Source organism: Hemicordylus capensis, chromosome 3, assembly GCF_027244095.1.
Source record: "Hemicordylus capensis ecotype Gifberg chromosome 3, rHemCap1.1.pri, whole genome shotgun sequence".
Classification (NCBI taxonomy): Eukaryota; Metazoa; Chordata; class Lepidosauria; order Squamata; family Cordylidae; genus Hemicordylus; species Hemicordylus capensis.
In genome coordinates, this window is record NC_069659.1 from 129649576 (window position 1) to 129675817 (window position 26242).

The 26242-nt window shown below is 42.2% G+C and overlaps 1 protein-coding gene and 1 long non-coding RNA gene across 13 annotated transcripts in view; one reads left to right on the plus strand and one right to left on the minus strand.

Moving 5' to 3' along the window:
* The window catches only part of GABRG3 (gamma-aminobutyric acid type A receptor subunit gamma3), a 578435-nt gene that overhangs the window by 56626 nt on the left and 495567 nt on the right, over positions 1 to 26242 (minus strand). For 11 of the 12 annotated variants that reach the window (XM_053304388.1, XM_053304387.1, XM_053304386.1 and 8 more), the window contains one exon: positions 26038 to 26175. In XM_053304388.1, coding sequence (XP_053160363.1) covers positions 26038 to 26175 — 138 coding nt within the window. Of the gene's footprint in view, positions 1 to 14479; positions 14564 to 26037; positions 26176 to 26242 lie in introns of those variants that run through there. The other variant, XM_053304398.1, reaches the window with a different exon arrangement.
* The window catches only part of LOC128348767 (uncharacterized), a 79799-nt gene that overhangs the window by 6221 nt on the left and 47336 nt on the right, over positions 1 to 26242 (plus strand). The window lies entirely within an intron of this gene.

Genomic DNA, 26242 nt, shown 5'->3' on the forward strand with positions numbered 1-26242 from the left:
CATTTGTGATCACACTCAGCATAATGTATGCTACCAGAAGGCTGACATTGTCAGCTCTTCATAAGATGCAAGCACATAGTTATTAATACAGTTTGAACCTCTAATGCCCTAAGATAAATTATTAGAAAATAGAGTACTGCAAGCCCACAGAGGTGTGATGTTTTCTGAAAAAGAAAAAAAGAAAAAAGGGGGGGGGAGATAAAGCAAGAGGGGGTGGGTGGGAAAGATAAGAAGAAGAAACAACAACCCACCCACTGCTGGTAACTTGTTTCCCCCAACTCCAGGTATTTTTAAAAATGTTGTTCAATCTGGAAGGGCTCATTCCATTCCCAAACCTCTCCAGCACTCTAAACGAAGCTGGATAGATGTTCAGTGATTGTTTTTCCTAATAGAACTTAACATCACTACTTTCAACTTAACTTAGATTCCATTCATGTAGCTCTGCTGGTGTGTTGGGAGTGTGGGCTGAGCATAGGTAGTCTTTGTTGTGATTCATTGATTGATGTTATTGATATATTTATACTCCATTTTTCCTTGAGGGAAAAAATCAAGGTGGCTTACAAATGTTAAGGCACTTTAAGAGACTAGAGATCCTTGCTAACTTGGCAAAGAGGCACCTTTTAACAAGGTGATTCTCTTTATTTAGCAGGGGAGAGTAACTGGCCCTATCCACGCTCAGCACAGTACCTCCAGTGACTGTTGCTGGTGTCTATCTTATGTTTCTTTTTAGATTCTGAGCCCTTTGGGGACAGGGATCCTTCTTATTCATTTATTATTTCTCTGTGTAAACTGCTCTGAGCCATTTTTGGAAGGGCGGTATAGAAATAGAATAAATGGAATAAATAAATAAATAAATAAATAAATAAATAAATAAATAAATAAATAAATAATAGAGGCAGCAGATACATTACAATAAAAATTCCCATACATAGAGAATCAACAATCGAATACTTGTTGTTTCACATGGTGATAAAAAGTCATCAGAAGTGAGGCAAGACAAATTGTGCCAGGGTGTTACAGAGCCTTGGGGCAGCTACAGAAAAGGTCCTCTCGTGTGTCTCAGCCAGGCGAAGCTCAGAAATCAGTGAGAGGTGCAGGAAATTCTCACCAGCCTGTCCTCAAGCAATGGACATGTTCATATGAGAGGATTTGGTCCTTTAGATATCTTCACTGATGTGATGTGCAGTTCTAAAGTCTCCGAAATTGCAGCACTGCTGCTGCAGAACCAGAAGCAGTAGCAGTAGCACAACCAGCATTATTGTATTCATTCCTACTGTTGCTAAGGGCAGTGGCGTATCAGGGGGAAACGGCGCCCAGGGCAAGCTCTGGCCGGCCCTGAAATGGCGCCCCCCACGGCCCCCACATACCTGTGAGGGCGCGGCGGCGCCCCCCAGGCAACATATTGTGGTGGCGGCGATTTGGCGGCGGCGGGTCGCCCGGCAATTTGGCGGCAGCAGGTCGCCCAGCGATTTGGCGGCGGCGGGTCGCCCGCCGAGTGTGGCGGTGGCTGGCTGCGGTGATGGGCTGTAGCGCGGCCCAAGCGGCGGAGGATCGCCCACCGAGGAGGAGTTCAAGCAGAGCGAAGCCGAGCCTGCCTTCTGGCCCGGCATCGCTTCCCAACTGCGCAGGCGCGCCACTTTTTGGCGCCCCCCACGTGACCCGCCGGGGTGGCGCCCGGGGCACGTGCCCCCCCTGCCCCCCATCGTTACGCCACTGGCTAAGGGTGGGGTGGGGTGGGCTGTGAGTGCACTATGCTGGTAGCACTACTGTACCTCCGGTTCTCTATAATGGCGCCACGAGTTCTGCCTTTGACCTTAGAACATTACGTCCACCTCTCTTCCTAGGTATTTGCAGTTTTACAAGTAATGTCCACATATTTAAACTGGGCCCAGAAATGGACCAGAAGCTAATGCAAAAGAGGAGTCATGTGGCCCTGACTCAAGTCAAGTCCTTAGCTGCTGCCTGGGTATCCAGGAGCTGAGCCAGGTCTAGTTATTAGTGAAGTCACTGTGGAAGGAAGGAAGACCATCATTGCTTCTCCCACCATTATTTTCTTATTAAATTTCATACCATGTTTTATTTATTATAGGATGACCCAGGAGATGTTATGGGTTTAAATGGCAGCACCACACAAGCAAAGGGGTTCATCAAGCATTCATTGTGACAGTGTATGTGATTTGGGGATGTACCTGTCCAAGCACATACTACTTCAATAGCACCCTTAAAAATTGGTGTCTCCAGCAACCAGTTGGGTTGCTTGTGCAGTTGGATTGGCTCTTTCCATATGAGTCTCCCATCATTAAGATCTAGAGGTGTGGCACTGCTGAAAATACTGCCATTCAAAGGTTATAAGAAGTGCTCTAGGACAGTGCATGTTCTTCACAGTAATAGCCCTGAGGCTGTGGGAATTTAGCAATGTACCTCAGTCACTGTGCAGAGTTTGGGGAATAATTGTAACTTGTTGTTGTTGTTGTTCAGCAGGCTTTTGTGGGTAACTAATTGGGATCACTGATTCAGGGATGTCACGTTTCTGAGGATTAATTGACCTATGCTTTTAGTTATTGGACGCTACCTAGAAGCTATTTCCCAATGAGTCAGTATATAAAACGGGAAAGGCTGCTTCAGCAGAAGCACATTTTCTGGCTTCAAGCACATTGCCACACATGGGCTGAGTAATGATTAAATAAATTTGAGTTAAGTTGTGAGCTGTACTCTGTGAAACTGTTCCATGGCCTCTTTCTCATGAACCACAACCCACACTCAGTCCACATTCTCACCTTGTCAGTTTGGTGGTCTCTTTTTCCTTGAGGGAACATAGCTGAACTGATTCACTCAATCTACCCATTTGAGTGAGCAGTACAGACTGAGCGATTAGGGAGCTCTGTTTTTCTTTTTTGTGCAATAAAGACTGATTAACAGTACATTGATTTCCTTTCGCCTCTTGCATGAATGGTGAGTAAAAGCAAGCATCATTCAGCTTTTCAGCCAAGATTGGCTGCCAAAACAGCTTATAATAAAAATTGACGCATCGGTACAATATAATTAGATATATATTTGATTGATTGATTGATTGATTGATTACATGCCATCAAGTCAGTGTCGACTCTTAGCTACCACATAGATAGATTCTCTCCAGGATGATCTGTCTTCAACTTGGCCTTTAAGGTCTCTCAGTGATGCATTCATTGCTGTTGTAATTAAGTCCATCCACCTTGCTGCTGGTCATCCTCTTCTTCTCTTTCCTTCAACTTTCCCTAGCATTATGGACTTCGCATAATGTGGGTCTTCACATAATGTGTCTGAAGTATGATACTTTGAGCCTGGTGCCTCGAGTGAAAATTCTGGATTGATTTGTTCTATGATCCATTTGTTTGTTTTTCTGGCTGTCCATGGTACCCTCAAAAGTCTTCTCCAGCACCAAAGTTCAAAAATGGCAATGCTTTTTCTAGCTTGCTTCTTCAAAGTCCAGCTTTCTAATCTATAGAGTGTCACAGGGAAAACCATTGTCCGAATGATTCTAATCTTGGTAGGTGTAGACACATCATGGCATCTAAATATCCTTTCCAAGATCTGCACTACAACTCTACCAATTGCTAGTCTGCGGTGTATTTCTTGACTGCTGAATCCTTTACTGCTGATGGTCGATCCTAAAAGGCAGAAGCAATCCACCACTTCAGTGTCTTCATTGTCAGTTCTGAGACTGGTTGCTGTACCAGTTGTCATTAGTTTAGTCTTCTTTACATTTAGTCGTAGTTCCATTTTTTTCACTGTGCTCCTTGACTTTCATTACTAGAGCTTGCAGATCATTCGCATTCCCAGCTATCAGAGTGGTGTCATCAGCGTAGCACAGGTTATTGATGTTTCTTCCTCCAACTTTAAAACCACACTCATCTTCTTCCAATCCAGCTTCTTTCAGTATATGTTCAGCATATAAAATGAATAAATATGGAGAAAGTATACAGCCTTGTCTTACCTCTTTGCCGATCTGGAACCAGTCTGTTTCATCATGTTCCATCTGGACTGTGGCTTCCTGTCCTGTGTATAGGTTTCTCATGAGAATAATTAGATGTTCTGGGATGCTCATTTTCCTAAGGATATTCCACAACTTGACATGGTCGACACAATCAAAGGCTTTTCTGTAGTCAATAAAGCACAACTTCCTTCTGGTATTCTTTGGCTTTCTCAATTATCCAGCATGCATCAGCAATGATGTCCTTGTTCCTCGGCCTTTTCTGAAACCAGCTTGAACATCTGACATTTCTCTTTTCATGTAGGGCTCTAATCTGCATTGGATGATCCTGTGCTCCATCTGGTGATGTCCATGTTTATAGGCACAGTTTGGTTGTTTGAAGAATGTGTTAGCAATGAAGAGATCATTGGCTTGGCAGAAACTAAGAAGTCATTCTCCTGCTTCATTTCTGTTTCCTAGGCCATATAGGCCAACTGTGTTTTCTTCCTTACCTTTTCCAACTTTGGCATTCCAGTCTTCAACCATCACCAGCACATCTTGCTTTCATGTTCTGTCAATTTCAGACTGAACTTGAGCTTAAAACTCATCAACTTCCTCTTCTTTTGCATCAGTCATTGGGGCATAGACTTGAAGATCTGTCATGTTAAAGGGTTACCCATGAAATCTAATTGATATTAGTTGGTCACTGACTGCATTGTACCCAAGTACTGTCATTGCTATATCCTTCCAGACTATGAAAGCAACACCATTCCTCCTTTGTTTCTCGTGTCCTGAGTAGTAAACGGTATGATTTCCTGATTAAAAGTGTCCCATTCCAGTCCATTTTAATTCACTGATGCCCAAGATGTCACTGATATCACTTTAATTCACTGATGCCCAAGGTGTCAATCTGTAGTTGATCCATTTCATCAACTAAATGAAGGACGATGAGGCAGCACAGCAGGACTTGGGGGGGGGGGGATCTATATTTATACAACTTAAAATATGCTTTATTAATATCTAATAACATCATCATCATCATTAGCTTCCTGGTAAGATAAAAACTCAATCATATCCTAGAATAACCATATGCTGACAATTTGCATACACTGTTAAAATAAGTCTGGCAACTATTTGAACAAATTTGGGTTTACTAAAGAAAACTGTGCTTTAAAAGTAACCTTAAGATTTCCTTTGAGAAATTTGGCGTAGCAGATGGATGTGAGGAATTAGTTTAAACAGGTCTGCCCTTAGGGTGGGGCAACAATGACGTTGGCCCCAGGCCCCAGGGCCCACGCTGGGACAGGCCCCAAGGGGAGCAGCCTGCCCTGCAAAAAAAAATAATAATAAAAAAATGACCTAACTCCCCTCTTCCAGCTCAACCAACCTGAAGAGCTGTAGCCTTCAGGAGCAGTGCACAGGCTAGCCTACTACCCAAAGGCTCCCTGCACAAGCTGAGATGCTGCTACAGCTCCCTTCCCCCAAACACCTCTCAGCTGTTTGGCTGGTGGGCGGGGCTTCCAAGGGCTTCTCTGCTGGAGCAGGCCTCTCTGAAGACCTCCCAGTTTCCTGAAGCTCTCTCCAGTACCTGAAGCTCTCCAGCCAGGAGACAGAGTGGCCAGTGCTGGCTGCCCACCAGAGTGCTGTGCACACTCTCTGTCCTCCCTGCCTTACAGCCCTGGGCTGTGTAGAGAGCTTGTGCCTTCTTTCTCCTGCTCAGAGCCAGCAATGAGAGGTATGGGATTCCCCTTTGTTCATAATTCCACACCCGCTTGTATATTTGTGGAATGGCTTCCTATAGGGCTTTGATACTGGGCACAGATATAGGGAAGGGTGGCAGGGCTCTGAATATTGAAATTGAAATGGATTGGACAAATTGCTTATTTTTAATTTTTTTGATATATAGTGAGAGAGAGAGAGAGAGTCCGAGTCCTACAAGTGGCTTGTTTCATGGCAGAAAATTACAAAAACTTCTGAAACTGAAGCCCTCCCTTGGACCTCCAACCCCATATGGAGGAATCCACCCCCATATGGAGGAATCTGCCCTTTGCCTTCATAAAAAGAGTAAAAGCACCCCACTTTTTGACCCAACCTTTAGATCACCTGGAATGACTTGCATTAGGGCTTTGTTATCGGGCATAGATATAGGACAGGGTGGGAGGGCTCTGAATATTAAAATTGAAATGGTTTGGACAAATTGTTCTTAATATTTTTTGATCCCCCCTATCTATCTATCTATCTATCTATCTATCTATCTATCTATCTATCTATCTATCTATCTTTAAAAAGTCCTACAAGTGGCTTGTTTCATGATTTTTAATAAATTTTCCTACTGCAGTAAAGCTGCCAGAAAGAGTTCTCTTTATGCATAAAGTACAACTAGTGAAAGTAGGGCTAACTGTAAACATCTAAATAAACTATTTATTTTATTTGTACATGCACTATGCTCAAGTTGGTTTGCAATCCAGAATGTCTGAGTGAGAACTGTGAAGCAAGGGGCATGTGTTGTGTTTTTTAACATCTTCTCCTTACAAATGAACTATATGACCAAGCTGGTTGGACATGTCCAAAAACCTCCCTCACTTACTCACTGGCACTATTGACACAGTATGTCATCAGTCAGTATGATTTTGTGATCATACAGAATGTTAAGGGCCCCCCGCACGTGCTGATTTGCCTCCAGCCCCCCCCCCGCTGGGGATGGCCCTGAGTTTAAGCAAGGATATCTAGTGAGATTGTTGATATTTCTTCTTTGAACCACAGACCTCATGTTATCAAAAACTGTTCTTGAAACATGCCTCAAGTTTTGTTTTTGTTTTTAAAAATGGCTCACTACTTTATAATGCAATATGCAACATATTTCCCATGTACTGTTTGTTCAAGCATATGTAAAGGTAAAGTCTGCTGTCAAGTTGATTTTGAGTCTTGGAGCCCACAGAGCCCTGTGATTTTCTTTGGTAGAATACAGGAGGGGTTTACCATTGCCTCATCCTGTGCAGTATGGGATGATACCTTTCAGCATCTTCCTATATTGCTGCTGCCCAATATAGTACTACTGGGGATTCGACCGGAAACCTTCTCCTTGTTAGTCAAGCATTTCCCCTCTGCGCCACTTAAGGCGTCAAGCATATGTACTACTTCAAAAATGTATCTGTTTGAGAAAAGAAAAAGGGAAACCAAAAAGCAATAATGCCTTCCAAAATGCTAGTTAATTTTCTAGGATTTAACAGAACCTCCTAGAAAACTGCCTTGAAGTGTCTCTCAGGCAATAATGATTTGTGGACCTAGAAGAACACTGAATTATATTTTGTTTTGAACTGTTGGTGAATATTTTATTTTGAGCTTCAGGATTTTACACTGGATTGCTAATGTGTCAGCAAGCTTCACTTTTAAAGGGATTTTGGAGTTTTCAAATTAAAATAATCAGTATTTAATGTTGTAGATGTTTCTTAATTATTGCTCATAAAGACATTTCTGCTTTGAAACACCATGTCACGATTGATTCCAGCAACTTTGGATCCTTCAGTGCTTAAACTATATACCTAAATGCAATGATAATTCACTCAGTAACAACTTAGTGACATGCTAGACTCACAGTGAGAGACTATTATAAGTCAAGGTCAACCCCAAACCCCTCCAATGGATTCAGTCACTGGTAACCCTGAGCAAGTCACACTCTTTCAGCCTCCCTTAATAACTGTGACACAAAGTTGTCTTGCACATGAATACAATAGACAGTATACAGCGGTTTGCAAATTTAGAGTGCCACACAATGCTAAATAGTATAAGTGAGCTTTTCAGGGTTTGATTGGTGTTGCCGCCACCTACATATAATATATGGAGCCCTGTTCACATAACCAAACAAGGGATACCGAACACGTGTGGGATGCGATGTGGGATCATGGTGCCAAGCCCCACTCACAACCTCCATGCATTTATGGGCTCTCCTACATAAAGCCTACAAGTTGCTAATGAGGAGTAGGGGTGTGCCAGCTAATTCTGTTCAAGCCGGGATTGACGTTGAGCCGGTGGGTCCGGGGTCAGACTAGCCTGACCTCGGCTAGTCTGAGTTCAAACCAAACTGGGTCCGGTTTGAACTGGTGAGGATCCCCCTTTACCAGTAATGGGGGGGGGCAGGGGGGCTTCCCTAAGGGTAAAGTGGGTGGAAGGGGAGTAAATAACTATGTACCAGTGCCGCCGCTGTCTGCAGCTGTGGCGGGGGGCAGTGGTGGCTACCCCCCACTGGCCTCCCCTAGAGTAGGCTGGGCTGGTGGTGTCCTGGTTTGGGCCTTTGGGGGCCTCTGAGCATGCTTGGAAGCTATTTTTGTGACATCTGTGCATGTGTGTGGGCCATTTGCATGACCATGCAAATTGCGTGGTCATGCAAATGGCCTCTGCACATGAATGTAGGTCACAAAAATGGCCTCCGTGCATGCACAGAGGCCTGAGCTGGGCTACAACTAGCCCAGCCAAATCTGGGGGAGGCCAGCGGGGTGGGGAGGAGCTACTGCTGCCCCTCTTCAGCCACCAGCACTGGTACATAGTTATTTACTCATGTTCCACCCACTCTACTCTTAGGGAAGCCCCCCTGCCCCTTTACTGGTAATGGGGAATCTTGATCAAACCGCACAGAACCGAGCAGGGCCGGATTGGCTTGACTTTAACCGGGCACAGAACCGAGTTTAAACGGGCACAGAACCGAGCAGGGCCGGATTGGCTTGACTTTATTACAGATTTGAGCTGAACCAGCAAAAGCAGTTTTCTACACATCCCTATTCTGTACCAGTGTTCCAAGGTGTGTGCATGTGTGCTCACACAAACGTTTTTAAATGTCTGCTCAGTTAATTTTAGTTCCCATTCAGGTTGAATCAGCAAAGCCCCCTTCTGAATGCATGTGTGCACAGATTGCCTTGATACTAGGGTGCGCACGGAACTGGCTTGCCCAGTTTGGTTCAAGTCCAGACCAGACTCAAACCTGATCAGCCAAGGAGGCTGAATCCTGCTGTAAGAGCAGTGATGCTGGAGGAGTTGTAAATAATGCAAAAGGTAAAGCAACAGAGCCAAACACAGACCCAATCACAAGCTAGGAGATTTTCTGTTCCAAACCCAGGCCTGGGTGAAGGGAAAATGTCTTCAGAGTTAAATGAGACACTAGTTGCTATGAAACAGTTACTAGAAGCTAATACAGGCACCCTCCAACATGTAAGTCAAGACATACAAACACTTAATGAGAGAACATCAAACATTGAGGAGACAGTGGAAAAATTGGCACAAGATAACAAAGAATTTAAAACAAGGATGGAAAGTTTGGAGCAAGACGTAGGATCACTAAGAGATGACAGGGAAAAATTATTAGATCAAATGGCTTTGTTGGAATTGAGGCAAAAAGAGCGTTTCTTGAGGTTTAGAGGAATCCCAGAAAAAACTGGTCAAGACATTTAAAAAGTGCTTAGGGAGGAACTTGCATCTCTCTTGGGAATTTCAAGTGAAGAGATGGATCTGCAGATTGATGCAGCTTTTTGCCTGAATTCTGAATTTGCCACAAAAAATAATTAGCTAGGGATTGCATGGGTCAATTCAATACTAAATCAATTAAAGAGCAGATACTCCAAGCACATTTTGCCAAAGCCCTTACTATTGAAGCCCAACAGGTAAAAGTTCTGAAAGAAACACCATCCAGGATTTTAAGGAAACGGAAGGATTACAAATTTTTGACAGATGTTTTGAATGCCAATGGAATACGTTTTAGATGGGAACTACCTGAAGGGGTCTCCTTTTTCTACAAGGGAAAGAGGAACAGATTTATAGAGCTCCCCAAAGCGCAAGAATTTTGGCGGAAATTAAAAAAAAAAAACTTTAACCTCTGAGCACCCAGTGCCTTCAACACATAATTCTAACTAGCCAAGATGGATTACAAAATAGCTTCATGGAACATTAACGGGTTAAATAGCAAAATCAAAAGGGTTAAAGTTTTTCATTTTCTTAATAAACAAAATTTGGATATTGTATGCTTACAAGAGACACATATTAGAAAACAAGATAGAAAATATTTGGTTAATAAGGCCTTGGGACAAGAATTTGTTTCCTCTGATAGGGGTAGTGTTTTATGTGAAACAACAACTTGAACCCAAGTTGATTTTTAAAGATGAAGAAGGCAGGATGCTAGCTTTGGAAATTTTAGTTTCCGGAATCAAAACGGTGATAATTGGAATTTATGCACCCAATGAAAAAAAAGTAGAATTCTATAATTATCTAGAACAGAAGATGGCTAAGTTATCAAATGCTAATTTGGTTTTACTGGGAGATTTTAATGGAGTTGTCTCTACATCCTTGGATAGAAAATCTGATATGTCTGAAAGGAACCTACAAGGCAAGCTACCTAAAGCTTTTTTTGATTTAGCAGAACATCTGGATCTATGTTAGTATTAAATGAAGTTGAACAGAACTTAAAATATGCGAAGCAAAAGTCATTTGAATTTGCAAACAAACCAGGCAAGTTGTTGGCTTGGAAAATTAGAACTGAGAAAAAGAATAAGTATGATGAAAGGGAAATAAAAAAGGAATTCTTTAGATACTATTCTGAATTATATAAAGGAAACAAAGTAGAAGATATAAAAATCGACAAATTTCTTAAGACACAAAATATTCCAAAACTTTCTAAGGAACATATAGAAATTATGAATGCACTGATATCAATAATGGAAATAACAGAAGTAATAAATCAAAGCAAGGCTAATAAGGCGCCAGGGCCCGACGGGCTACCAGCTTCGTACTACAAATCATTTAAAGATCAAATATTACAGCCTTTGCAATGGATGATGAATGATATTTTGCAAAGAGGAATTATGCCGGAGTCTTGGAAGTACACCAATATCGCAGTAATTCCAAAAACAGATCAAGATTTAACGCAAGTCAAGAACTACAGGCCAATCTCACTCTTAAACAATGACTACAAACTTTTTGCCGCCATTTTGGCAAGGAGAATGAAGGTTATATTAAGACTTTTTATTCATGAAGATCAAGCAGGTTTTTTTGCCAAAACGGCAATTAAGAGATAATGTGAGAAAAGTTTTGAATGTATTGGAGTATTACGAAAAACACAATGATAAACAGATAGCTATGATTTTTCTGGACGCAGAGAAAGCTTTTGATAATGTCTCCTGGCAGTTTATGTGGAGGCTATTAGATGTAATGGGAGTTGGTAACAATTTCATTAGGGCTATCAAGACAATCTATTTGGAGCAAAATGCTAAAATTATTATAAATGGGGAACTATCAGACAATTGTAAAATACAAAAAGGAACTAGACAAGGATGTCCACTTTCCCCATTACTTTTTATATTAGTACTGGAAGTGCTTTGTAGAAATATTAGAGAAGATGATCAAATACAAGGCCCAAAAATTGGGAAACAGGAGTATAAACTAAGAACCTTTGCGGATGATGTAGTGTTTTTTCTAGAAAATCCATTAGAGAAGATCGGAAGACTCTTGGAAAAAATACAATAATTTGGCCAACTGGCTGGGTTTTATATAAATAAGACTAAAACGAAGGTGTTGACAAAAAATATGGATCAGAAATCTAAGGATAGATTTTTTAAAAATACTGTAAGTGAACTGAAAGTGGAGAAGAAAATTAAATACTTGGGCGTCTGATTGACAAACAAAAACGCCTTGTTGTTTTTAAATAATTATATTAAAATATGGAATACAGTAAAAACTGACTTGCAAAGATGGTCGAGAATGAACTTATCTTTAATGGGAAGAATTTCAGTTGTGAAAATGAATGTTTTACCTAAAATGCTGTTTCTTTTCCAGACTATTCCTATAATTAATATTTCAACTTGTTTTAAGCAATGGCAAAAGGACATAACCAAATTTGTTTGGCAAGGGAAAAGACCAAGAATTAATTTTAAAAATTTAACAGATGCTAAAGAAAGAGGTGGTCTTACCCTGCCAGACTTAAGGTTGTATTTTGATGCTGTTTGTTTGACGTGGTTAAAAGAATGGATAACATTAAGAAATCCTAGAATACTTGATCTGGAAGGATTTGATAGAAGGTTTGGATGGCATTCATATTTGTGGTATGATAAAAGTAAAGTACATAAAGATTTCCTTAATCACTATGTAAGAAGAAGTCTATTGAGAGTGTGGGTAAAATATAAAAAATGGTTGGAACCTAAAACTCCGTTATGGCTATCCCCGATTGAAGCTTTAGCATGTAAAGAGATAAATATGCAACCAGAATGGGGTACCTATAGGGATTTGTTATGTTTCCAAGAAAAGGGCTGTAAATTAAAAAACCTAATTGAAGTACAAAATTTGGTTAGTAATTGGTTTCAGTATCATCAGTTAAATGAAGTTTATAAGAAGGATCTTAAAGTTGGATTTGAGGATCAAATGTCCAGATTTGAGAAGGAGCTGTGTGAAAATGATGAAAAATTAGTTTCTAAGATGTTTAGGCTGTTGCTTTTGGAGGAGACAAGAGATGAAGTGGTTAAAACGACTATGATAAAATGGGCTCAAGATGTGGGTCATAATATAGATATGGCAGCTTGGGGAAAATTATGGAAAACGGATTTAAAGTTCACTGCATGTTACACTTTAAAAGAAAATTATTATAAGATGATGTACAGGTGGTATATGACACCTAAAAAATTAGCACTAATGTATAAAAATGTTTCAAACAAATGTTGGAAATGTGGACACTGTGAAGAAACTTTTTTCCATATGCGGTGGTCCTGTAGGAAGGCAAAGGCCTTTTGGGACATGATATATAATGAGTTAAAGAAATGTTTTTTAAATGACATTTCCTAAGAGACCAGAATCCTTCCTGTTGGAAATAACGCAAGGAGAGTTTTCCACAAGAAATTTAACATTCTTTATGTATGCAACCATGGCGGCCAGAATAGTATATGCGCAGAAATGGAAGGATAATGAATTGCCCTCAAAAGAAGATTGGTTGATAAAAATTTTGGAATATGCTGAGATGGCAAAACGTACAGTACTGATAAGAGATCAAAACTTGGAATGTTTTAAAGAAGATTGGAAACCATTCTTATTATACCTAAAGAACTATTTTTCTAATATTGATTTTTCAACAGTGTTTGAAATTAAGTAATATTAGCAGGTTGAGTAGAGTAAAATCGAGTTTGTAAGGTATAGGATATATGTTTTGAATTACTATAGCAACGGTTGAATTGTATAGTTAGTGATTTGCGCGGATTGGTGAGCGGGAAGTCAACATTTGTTTAATTGGATGTAACGAGATTGTTAAGATATTGTAAAAATCAATAAAAATTTTAAAAGCAAAAAACCTGATCGGCCAAGTCCCGTCTGGCCCCCATTGAACCCACACACCCCAGTCCGGTCCAGACAAGTTCGTGATTTAATTTGTTTTTTTTAAAAACAATAAAATAAAAATACCTCTAGCTCCTTTGGGGGGCTTCCTGTAGGCCATGGGGTGTGTGTGTGTGTGTGTGCGAAGGTTCCCCTCCTCCCGCCGGCCTCTTAATTCAATGCCGCGGCCCTGAAAATGCTTGTATTTGGCCCATTCAGGTCTCTGTAAGTGTGCATGGCGACCGTTTTGGCCACTGCCACACATGCATAAATGGCCGCTGTGAGCCCTGGCATGACCCAGGGCTTCGCAGAGGTCATTTGTGTATGTGCAGTCGTAACTTGTGCATGTGCAGCAGTCTTGTGTAAAAAAATGGCTGCTGCATATGCGCAAATGACCTCTGCTAGGCCCTGGGTCATGCCAAGGGTCGCAAGGGCCATTTATGCATGCTCAGTGGTGGCCAAAATGTTGCGCCAAATACAAGTATTTTCCAGGCAACGGCAGTGAATTAAGTGGCTGGGGGGGGGGAACCTTCATGGACCCCCCCTGCCCCGCGGCCTACTGGAAGCCCCCCAAAGAGGCTAGAAGTTGTTTTTTTAAAAAAATCACAAACGTGTCCGGAGGTTGGGTTCCAGTCCGGATGGAACTGGGTGTGTGTGTGTTTCGGTTCGATCCTGAACCCTCGAACCTCTGGATCGGTCCGCACATCCCTACTTGATACTGCTGTCCAGAACAAAACTCATTCTATGTACATAGGTGAAAAAAATTAGAGGGACCACTGGTCTGTACAGAAGAGCCAGTGCATCAGGGTGGTGCCCGCCTGTTCAGGGGTCAGAGGTGGTGCCGCCTCCAGGATCTCCCATTATGTGTTTTATAGTTATTGTTTGGTCAAGTGTACGAGGCTTAGGCTTTCATGGGGAGAAACGTATTCAATTCAATTTCAATTTATTATGGTCAACAAGCAGGATTAGGGAGAAACATGTAATAAGATGTTGAGATGATGAGATTATCAGGTAATCAATACAATCATCCTAGCATGGGAATTTTGTCTCAGGCTCTGAGTTTTCATTTCATATTTAAGGTTGCTGATCCAATTGAAACCCTGTGCCCACTTGCATTTGTTTCCCCAAACTTTTTTCTGCCTAGATATGTTAGATATTGATCAGCACAATTTCTTAACCTCTAAAAGGGGAAGTGCTCGGGAGCGGGGGTAATCATGGTAGTGGAAAGAAAGTCCTGCTGAACTTCTGATCACTGGCTGCTTCTATACTACAGGAAGTCTGAAACAGAAACACACATGTAGCAGCCACAATAATGAAATGATTGTGTAAACTTTCAGTATTATTTTTCAGAGGCTGTAGGTTTTCTGAATAGATTACAGTGCTCCCGTATTTACATTTTTATTACACATTCTTCTTATTTAGAACATACAGAGAATAAGAAATATAGCTGAAAAAGAAATATTATACATAATTACAAATGTAATAAGAATGCAAATTAATGGAAGAGTTGGCAATATAAAAATGTAGCATGGAAGTGCTGCAAAATGACAACATTCAAAACATTACCAGTTCTTTTCCACAAGCTCCCAAGTTCACTATGCAACTATTTTGCATCTGTGAACAAGATTTGCAACAGTTTGTTGCAGGTCCCATTTGTATATAATTTTGACAAGAGAATCTTGGCCCACAAAAGAACCATATCCTGCTAAAACTCTCTGTGGTAGGATCTACCTGCCATGTATGGTCGGTCGGTAATGCTTTCCTCCCCAATGTCAGAGCCTTTGATTAATGATGAAAACCCACGAGACCATTTCTCACTTTTAATTGAATTTTGCTTGGGAAGAGAAAAACCTCAGCACAAGAGTTTAAATTGAGGAGGGGTTTGTAAGTTCAAATTGATTTCTTAGAAAGGATATTACAACCAGTCTATGAGATCTCTTGAATCCTGCTGTGAATCCAATCGTTGCAAGTGAGATATTTGCTGGGAAAGAAAAATAAATCATAATCTTATAGGGCTACAAGTTTTTAGTTCCATAAGCCCTATTGTCACTGAACAATCAGCCTTATATCTTCCCAGATGGAGCAGATTTGGGTAGATTTCTATAAAACCATAAATAAGACAATCCTCCACTGATTTCCTAGGGTAGTCATGCTGCAGTTTATGGTCAGGATCCAGACTATGTTAATCATGTTTAAGCACAATTGAAGTCAATGATATAAGTTAGTCATCGCTCACTGAAGTCCCATTAATTTCAGTGGCCCACATGATGTGCAGCATTATGTTTCCATAATACTGTATCCCAGGATGGGGATAGCAGGCAGGTGGGCAGGGAGAAGACTTCCCAAACTTTGCCTCCCCCAGACAATCCTTGTAAGCCTCTGTGCTCCCACACAATCAACCCTGCTCCATGCAGTGCAGAGCAGGGTGGATTGCTCTGAGGCCAAGATTCGTTGTCCCAGCCTCCTAGAATCCCACAATGCACCACACAATCCCACCAGTGACAGGAGAGCACCCACCAGTGTTTCAGTGCCGACTGAAAGCAGCTGGTGCTGATACATGGGCAAGTAAACAGGGTTAAGGGGGCGCTAATTTGAGAGCCCGGCTTCTTAGCTGGGTTTGCTGCTGAGGCACCACTGGGAGGAGCAGCACACCTCCCAGCAGTTCCCATGGGCAGCCAGACCCAGGCTTAGCTGCCCTAGCCCGGTGTTGGCTGCTTGTGAGAACAGTCTCTTATCTAGATTGGGTAAGACTATATGGAAGTTTCCTGTTTGATTTCTCCTGCAATGCAAATTTACAGTGCTTAAACTAGGGCTAGATTCATGGATAAAGAATCTATTAGTTCAATTTTACATCTAAATTGACTCTTTGAGAAGATAAATGTATTTGAGTGCCGATTTGGACTCATCAGATAGACCTGTTAGAAGATGTCAACCTTCCCAGATGTTACTGATGCATGCTGTACTAGATATATTCAAATTGTGCACTTTAAAAAGCCCTGCAGCACCCAGAGTGTTTATCCTCTGGAGAGCATTCAGATGACAGGCACTTTTAATTGTGCCATCAGGACTCAGTGGGAGCCACTGAGGCTTGGAAAATGTCAGTGACAGTCTCTAAACACATGAGGCTCACCAAGATAAACGGAACAAATTCATTTGCCACCGTAGTCTGGATTTGCAAAAGATGTACAGGAAAGCCAGTTTAGAAAACGTTCATTAGTATAGTATTATTTTTAAAGGTATGTTCTAGATATTACCAGTAGTCCTCACATCATTTCCTTCATTTATTTCCTATTCATAATTTTCTATGAAGCCATGGCATGTTTGAACAACTAACGGAGGATAATTGAGCAGGCCAAGTGTTAAGTCACTTGGCACTAATTACATCACAACTATATGCCATTGGTGCCTATTATATTTATGCAACCACATTCTGTACTATCACTAAAACAGCATTGAATACATATCTGGGAAAAGCATTGCTTATAATGGTGCAAAATAAGGCATTCTGATAGCTCACAATAGGTTATTCCAGAAGAATAGTGCCACCTTCAGTAAAGACATGTGTTCTTTGCTTTAAAAACTGACCAGGCAATCATGGTAATAAAAAATACCCTGGTTGCATGGAAAGGCCTTTTTGGAGATTTCATAAGATTAAAATTGGGAACATGTGTGCCCCAAATGATATCATTTCTATACTTGCATTATTCAAGTTATCATCGTTGTTGTTTTCTTTTAGCTAACTAGGCATGCTTATATTTGTGCATGACCCTCATAAATTACATATAAAAATGCTAGCACATAAACTCTTTTGTAGAGCTGAAAAGAACTAGTCATTTTATATTCATGAAAAACATTCAGAGATTCATGAATGAGAATAAATATCTTCATTCATTTTGCATAGCTTGTGAAGTATGAGAATCCATTTTCTTATTGCTTTTTTTATACTGTACTTTACAACTTTGGTACTTCAGTATTTTCTATTACTTATTCATCCTAGGACATTGATTTTTGAATTATTTCAAAAATACATAACAAAAAGGCAAATAATGGTGGCATCAAACCACCAAAAGTTAACTAGGAATAACTTGTCCCGTGACTTTCTGTGGGACTTAGTCACAAATTCAGCTGGATTGTAGGCCTGTGCAAACCTTCAGTTCTGAATATCCAAAGTGAAATAATCCAGAGCTCTATGGGGAAAGCACTGGAAAGAATTCTATGCCCAAGGCCCATCTAGTCAAGCATCCTGTTTCACACAGCGGGCAACCAAACAGGGATGTGCACGAACTGGTTCGGAGGCCCTTTTACAGGCCTCCAAACTGGTGCGAACCCTGGCTGGCTTGAAGGTTTGATGGTGGGGGGTGGCTTTAAGGGTGGGAGAGGATGCACTTAACCCCCCTCTGCATTTCCCCCACCAGAGCACGATTCCCTAAAAGCCCGTTGGGGCGGCAGCATACCTCCCTGCTGCCCCATCCCAACGTTGACCAGATATAACCGGAAAACAAAAGCAACTCGTGAATGCACCGCTAATACTTCTGGTTATATCTTGTCAACGTTGGGATGGGGCAGTAGGGAGGTATGCTGCCACCCCGACTGGCTTTTAGGGAATCGTACGCTGGTGGGGGAAACACAGTGTGTGTGGGGGTGCATCTTCCCCTGCCCTTAAAGTCATCCCCCCCACCGTCAAACCGGCCCCCACCAGTTCCGTGCACATCCCTACCACCAAATGCCTCTGGAAAACCCAAAGGCAAGAACTGAGGGCATGCCCTCTCTCTTGCTGTTGCTCCCCTGCAACCGGTATTAAGAGGCATTGTGTCTCTGAGGCTGGAGGTGGTCTATAGCCCTCAGACTAGTAGCCATTGATAGACTTGTCCTCCTTGAATTTATCTAAAGCCTTCTTAAAGTCATCCAGGCTGGTGGCTGGCACTACATCTTGTGGCAGAGTATTCCATAGATTAATTATATGAAAAATTATGTGTTGTATCCTTTTGTCAGTCCTAGATTTCTTGGCAATCAGTTTTATAGTATCACCCTGGTTCTAGTGTTATGTGAGAGGGAGGAAAATTTCTCTCTGTGTACCTTCTCCACACCATGCATAATTTTATAGACCTCTATCATGTCTCCCCTCAGACATCTTTTTCCTGAACTAAAAAGCCCAAGGTGTTGTAGTCTTACCTCATAAGAAAGGTGCTCTAAGCCCCTGAGCATCATGGTTCCCTTCTTTTGTACCTTCTCCAGTTCTATAATGTCCTTTTTTAGGTATGGTGACCAGAACTGTACAAAGTACTCCAAATGTGTCCACGCCCTAGATTTGAACTACTTGATTGTAGCCAAATTTATGATAATATTTGTAAAGATAAAATATAGTATAACGCATAACCCCTGCTAACTGGGCAAAGAGGTACCTTTTTAACATGGTGATTCTCTTTATTTAACAGGGGGAGAGTAACTGGCCCTATCCACCTCCAGCAGAGACCTCCAGTGACTGTTGCTGGTGTCTACCTTATGTTTCTTTTTAGATTGTGAGCCCATTGGGGACAGGGATCGATTTCATTCATTCATTCATTCATTCATTCATTTATTATTTCGCTATGTAAACTGCTTTGGAAACTTTCATTGAAAAGCAGTATATAAATATTTGTTGTTGCTGATGATAGTAGAAATAAAGTTACAGTCACTCAAAATCTTTATGTCAAGATTAAAATAGTTTCTTAATCTAAAGAAGAAGAAGAAATTTAGCACTCATAAGAGGGCCTGATCAGGCCTGGGACCACAGCACACATGGAGGGAATATTAAATACATTTCCCTCATCCTACAGTCCCCATGAAGATTGCAACCCTGCTCCTGATATCAGCCCCAGGAAAGAATTTTCCATTGGTACTAATGGAAGCTTCCCTTCTGGGTCTAATAGTAGGTTCAGAAGAGCAGTTTTCCCCGTGATTGTGGTCTGAGCAAAAAGGGTTAAATACCTCTCTGTGAGTGCTGTGGTCCCATCCTGAAAGGGGTCTATGTGGCCACTATAGAGCCTTAAAAAACCCCAAGGTGGGGCTTATGACACATTTCATGCAACATGTAGTCTGGAACATAGGAAGTTGCCATATACTGAGTCAGACCATTGGGCCATCTAGCTCAGTATTATCTACACAGACTGGCAGTGGCATCTCCAAGGTTGCAGGCAGGAGTCTCTCTCAGCCCTATCTTGGAGAAGCCAGAGAAGGAATTTGAAACCTTCTGCTCTTCCCAGAGCGGCTCCATCCCCCGAGGGGAATATCCTACAATGCTCACACTTCTTGTCTCCCTTTCATATGCAACCAGGGTGGGCCCTGCTTAGCTAAGGGGACGAGTCATGCTTGCTACCACAAGACCAGCGCTCCTCTCCTTATGATCTTAACTAGAACATAGAACATAGGAAGCTGCCATATACTGATTATGTCAGACCATTGGTCTATCTAGCTCAGGATTGTCTTCACAGACTGGCAGCGGCTTCTCCAAGGTTGCAGGCAAGAATCTCTCTCAGCCCTATCTTGGAGAAGCCAGGGAGGGAACTTGAAACCTTTTGCTCTTCCCAGAGCGGCTCCATCCCCTGAGGGGAATATCTTGCAGTGCTCACACTTCTAGTCTCCCATTCATATGCAACCAGGGCAGACCCTGCTTAGCTAAGGGGACAAGTCATGCTTGCTACCAATGAGGCAGAGCTGCCCCAATCCCAGTGAGAACAGGCAGCCTCTTTAAAGCAGGCCTGTTCTTGCTGTTATTGGGGCAGCCTGCCTAGTGATGTCATCAGGTCCATGATGTCATCAGACATGTCATCTTGACCGGAGTGTGGCTATCCAGGTAGATGCCCTTAGCTAGGGTAATAGCTGAGAAAAGTGACAGGAAAAAGAAATCTGCAGAACACTGAACACTCTGGTTTCATCCTCTTCAGTCTCCAACCATCCAGACTGACATGAACCAACAGTAATCAGCCATCTCCCATTTTAGTCCTTGTCAATGAGGGTTGCAGAGGAGGGGTTGATTTCACAACAGAATTCACGGTTCCCACAATGACAGCAGAGATTTGTGTGGTAGGTATTTCTTCATGTTACACCAGGGGATTACTTGCCATGGTGAGGTCAACCTATGAGTCAGTCAGAAATATAAGCACTCTTGAGGCATGAACACTTGTGGCTTGAAACAAAGGGAAGGGGCAATACCTCCTGCCCCATTAATGGCACCTATGCTTTTAAAATGCTGTACTTGATTCTGATCTTTCAACCTAGATAGAGCTAATTATCAACCTAGCCCAACTTCCATGTAAGAAACATATCCTTTCATTCTGGAATGTGTATTTGCCCATCAAATATTTCTATAGGCAAGACTTGTTAATGATCACCAACTGAACCATATAATCATAAGATTGAGTACAATGTTAATTGCATTTTTGCGAGGAAATAGTCTTTAAACACGAAGATGCATTATTGATGTGAACTGGTGCACCATACATCTTTTATCTGCAGCTCTGTGTTTTGTTCTTTCACTACACTGTGTCCTAATACATAAAACTGATCTGTTTAATTTCATTTTTAAAATATTAATCACTTAATATTAAAAATGCACTGTTAGTAACAGTGCATGGTTGTAGGACTTGCCATGACATATTGATCCATCTAGTTTGCTTCAAAGTCATTTATAACTTTCCAGTGTTGTTGGAGATACTAATTAGCACAACTCATATGAGTGGTTTACGCATGGCAATTTTTGCTGCCCATATTCCTCCTTGCAACTATCATACCCACATTCACATGGAGAAAACACCTTGTAACTATGAAGGATCAGGAAAGGAGAGGATGATCTGCCCTGTGCCAAAAACTGGAAATGCCAGCTCTGGAGATAAGGCTTGCCTCCGTGTTCCAGCTCCCATCTCTCCGTGTTCTCCGTGTTCTCTCACTTCTCCGTGTTCCAGCAGCCACCTCTAGCCTCAGAGGCAAGATGCCAATCAACACCACCTGCAGGAGAGCAACAGTGGTAGAGAGGGCAAGCCCTCACCTCTTGTTGTGGACTTCTCAGAGGCATCTGGTGGGCCACTGTGTGAAACAGGATGCTGGATTAGATAAGCCTGTGATAGGCAATTTAGATATGCCTCTAAAAACCAGTTGCAGGAGAGCAATAGTGGGGAGAGAGAGCATGCCCTCAGCTCTTGCCTGTGGGCTTCCCAGAGGCATCTGGTGGATCACTGTGTGAAACAGCATGCTGGACTAGATAGACCTTGGGTCTGATCCAGCAGGGCTGTTCTTATGTCCTTAGACATGACATAGGAATTATGTGAATGTCTTTTTCTTTTTTCAAAAATCAGGGAGGTTATTTGGACTGGAGCTCTGTCAGTGGGGAGGGAGGTTAACCCCATGTATCATGTCTAGTTTGGTCCTGAAAATCAGGTGTAAGCCTTCCGAGCCAACATCTGCTGAGAAAGAGCACGAACATTAAGACCAGAGGATGCAGTGCCCTCATTTCTGGCACTAAGGAAAGAACAAAGCATGCCAAGGGACAGGAGCACAGCTACTCTGGTCTCTGAAAGCCGGAGGTGGCTCAAGACTTCCGTGTGCCTGTGACAGAGTGCCAAATTCCACCCCCTTGGATACACCCTTCTCCTCTCTTTCTCTCTTTTTTATTTAAAGTGGGGGCAGGAGGATATCTTGCTGCCTGAAGTGACTGCCTCACCTTGCCTCATGGAAGAGCCACCCCTGCTGGGAGCCATTTCCCCCTCTCTCACTGGCAACCATCATTGTCTGAAGCACTGCCCTGCTTTGGCAGAGACAGAGGCAGTCTGGGACATTGTGATAATTGCCTCCCTCTGACTTCTGAATTACTGTAAGAAAATTCAAGGACAGCAATGGAGGGGTGTGTGTTTCTTTCCAACTAAAGTCCCCAAAGCCTTTTGGTTAGAGTAGATATGTCCCCCAGTATTGAATTCAGAGCTCAACACTGATCAATTACAGGAAGCCTAGGCAGAATTCTGTACTTATTAGCGAACAGGACAATAGGTTTATTTGGAAATAAAATGAGTTCCATTAAGCTTAAATTAAAATCTATTAATAAGGGCAGTGCAAAGAGCATTAATGAGCTGGAAGGCTTTCCAAGCCTTTAAAACATTGGAAAAAAATTTCCCACTAAACCATGGATAAAATATTAGGTGGTCATGGAAATGTCTTATTTCATTAGTTCAGCTAATACACTCTGGGCTGTTTGAATAAACAACCAATGATCTTGATGCTTGCTGTTTTTAAAAAATGCAATTTTAATACATCTTAAAGCAAGGATGATTTAATATCATCTTGAGCCAATGAAAAATTGCATCAGCTTTAACTAATAAAAGCATTCAATGCAGCTGCAAATGAATATTTATTTCTGTACTGGTGAAGTTAAGCAATAAGGAAGGGGGAAGAGAAGACAAGCAGAAGAAAGGAAAGGACAGCAAGGCTAAAAGACAGGCAATTAATTTCAGACCTGGTCTTTGGCACTTGGCCAGCGGTAAAATTCACAAGACTGGAGTCCATGTTCTATGTGAAATGAAAGCCTTTTAAAGGTCAACGTATCACCCCAAATGAGGGCTCCAGTGGTTGATTTTTAGTGCCTCCAGTAAAAGTGAAGCAAAATCATGCAGGGTACAAAGATGGACGCTAGAGCTCAGCTGAAAATTCTCCTAGAAACAGTTTCAGTGAAATATATAAGTGCTGAAGAGTTTGGGGATCAAATGGACCAAACAGGACAGTTTCCACAAAATTTGAAGTTGCTGAAAGATTTTGGGATGAAACCTGGCAATTATGGAAGGAAAAAATATTGTAATATTTCTTGTAAAGTTTTGAGAGGCGACCACTGTTTGAGGTAGCAGCAGGCATTTTTTTTTAAAGTTACATTTTTTGATATGCCTTGGGGGCAGCAGTGGCAGCATTAGTCACGATGTAGCATCATTCCAAGGGGGATTCTGAAACATAGGAAGCTGCCACAAGTCAGACCATCAGCCCATCTAGCTCAATATTATCTGCACTGATTGATAGCGGCTCTCCAAGGTTTTTAGGCAGGAGTTTCTCCCAGCCCTATTTGCAGATAATTGATATTGAACCTGGGGCCTTCTGCATGCATGACAGATGCTCAACCATTGAGCCATGGCCCCATTGAGCATATCAGAGCTCTTGTTTTGAAGAGCAACAGTCTCCAAGTGACAGCATCTGGAACCTACCCAAGAGGTAGGAGCAGAACCACTGCAGAGAAGTGCCTCCCACTCCCAACCCCTTCAGGCGCCTCAGAAGGATACCATGGTTGATGGTATCGAAATGAGCCAAGAGATCCAAAAGGATCAATAAAGTCACATTCCCCCTGTCAATTCCTAATTAGAGATCACCCAACAGGCCAACCAAGGCCATCTCAACCCCACAGCCTGCCTGAAAGCCAGTCTGAAATGTGTCGAGATAATTTGCTTTCTCCAAAACAGCCTGGAGCCAAAACGCCACCACCCTCTCGATCACCTTGCCCAACCATGGGAGTTTGGAGACAGGCCTATAATTGCCCAGTTCTGAGGGATCCAATGCAGGCCTCTTCAAGAGTGGTCTAATAATTGCCTCCTATCCTGCCCTCCCTCAGAGAAGCATTAATGATCTTAACAATGCCCTCTCCAATAACCTCACTACTATATCGTATAAGCCTTGTTGGGCAAAGGTCGAGAAAACAGGTGGTGAGGCGCAGTGTCCCAAGAATCTTGTCCACATCGTTGGAAGTAACAAACTGAAATTGATCCAATTTACCCACACAAGAGGAGCTGCTGGACACCTCCACAACAGACTCTGCAGTAACTGTAGTCTAGTTCAGCTCAAATAAAAGAAATTTTATCTATAAAAAATTCATAAAAATGTCACATTATGTAACTGATGGATCTAAGTACTCATTCAGGGGAGGAGGGCATATACTAGCCCCCTCACAACCCTAGACAACCCCACTGGACATGAGCTTGCAGAAGCAATGCGAGCAGAAAAGAACTGCTTCATTTCTGCATGCATTGCCAGAGCATGGACCTTCAAATGCGCTCTGTGTTGTAGTCTGTTGGCTTTGAGCCGAGTCTTTCTCCACTTGCACTTGAGCTGTCTACCAATCCTAGGTTTATTCAGAAGTAAGTCCCACTGAGTGCAGTGGGGCTTACTTAGAGCTGTCATATTAATCAGTGTCATGCCCTCGAGCTCCGACAGTGAGGAGGAAGGGGAAGCTGTCGGCTTTCCAGCCGAGTCAGGAATGTCTGAAGGGCAGAGCCCGGCTGTCAGCGTTCCTAAGACAGCTGCAGTAAATCCAGCTGATGATTTAGAACAGGCTCAGCAGCCTGAGTCAACAGAAAGCGTGAGGAACCAATCAGAGGGTGAACTAGACATTGGGATACCGCTGACACCGCAACAACGCAGGTGTTCTAAACGCAGGACACAATTAGAAGCGGTTAGGAGGAGCAAACGGCTATTGTTGAAGGCTGACAAGCCATAAATTCCTACCAGCTGGGAGCTCTCGGCTTGCTCCATAAATTACAGCTCCAAACTCCGACTCATTGCTGAGATTCAACGTTCGTCATTCAGCCGACAGCGTGCAGCCGAGCCGAGAACTTCCCTGGCCTTGGGCCAGACCTTGACAATCAGAGATAATTCCTGGACATGACTGTTAAAGGGATGTGTGTGTGCAAATGTTAAAATCCTACTTTTCTGATCAGGTTTGGAAAGAGTGCTCTATAGTGGACCTGTTTTATGCATTTCCTCCTAAACATTCTTTGAGCAGAGGAGAATTAGGAGTTCATAAACAGTTTTGGGAGCAGTAGCTGAGCATGAAGCTTCTGTAGAGCTCCATCTTTCATCTTTTAACAATCAAGGCCTGGTATTCTAAGGCCTATTGCTCCTTGCATTCCCCTCCCCACCCCGCTATCCCACACAATAGATACTTCCTGTTGGTTAAGAGGGGCCCTCACAAGACTGCAGGTGCTGCATAAGGCAATGAATGTTCTAGAGCAGGGATTCTCAAACTTGGGTCCTCAGGTGTTATTGGACTTCAGCTCCCATAATCCCCAGCCTCAGTGGCCTTTGGTTGGGGATTATGGGAGTTGAAGTCCAATAACACCTGAGGACCCAAGTTTGAGAATCACTGTTCTAGAGAGAAGTGGGATCCCACCAATGCAACGAGGGGAAAAGAGGATTCTCTCTGTCCATATACTTCACAGCTAAATCCAGAGGCCCACTACCACCCTTGTTAACTATAGAGATGATCTGGAAAGAAAGGGAAGGCGGTAGCTGAACCAAATACAGAGAACCAAACTAGCCAGTCAGCAGCAAAGAAAGGGTAAGAATACGGGGCTTTTAAACACTGACATCATGTAGCCATAATACCTGGAGATAAGCACCAGAAAAATGGGTAAAAATTGTTAAAGTAATCTTCCCACTCAAATGCTTGGATATTTCATATCCAGGATGACATTTTCCCAATATCCTAGACAGGACGTCCAGTTCTTGGACTGTCCAGGCCAATCGTGGACATGTGGCAACCCTAGCCTTACTCTCAAGAAAGTATGTACAAAACTTCAGCCTTTGTCTCTTCCTTGCCACTCCCATGCAATGTATGTGTAGACAGCAGTGGACGTCTGTGTCATGAATTACAGGTGATAATTCTGATCCATGTTTACAAGTTTTAATGATAGAGCAATGGGAGTACTGAATTCCAACAGAACAGATTATTACTTTTATTGTGGCATACCTACCTGCTGATGTTTTCAAAGTATCAGAGTTATTTCTGAGACCCATGAAGTCAAACTGATAGAGTCTCCAAGATTTCTGGTCTGCAGCCTCTACTGAGTTTTTTCTCCACCTGTAAATCATTTCTTCTTTAGGATAGCCATCTGTAAATTAAAAGTCCTTATTAAATACATGGCAAACATTCTGTCGTGTTTAAATTTTTATGTTCTT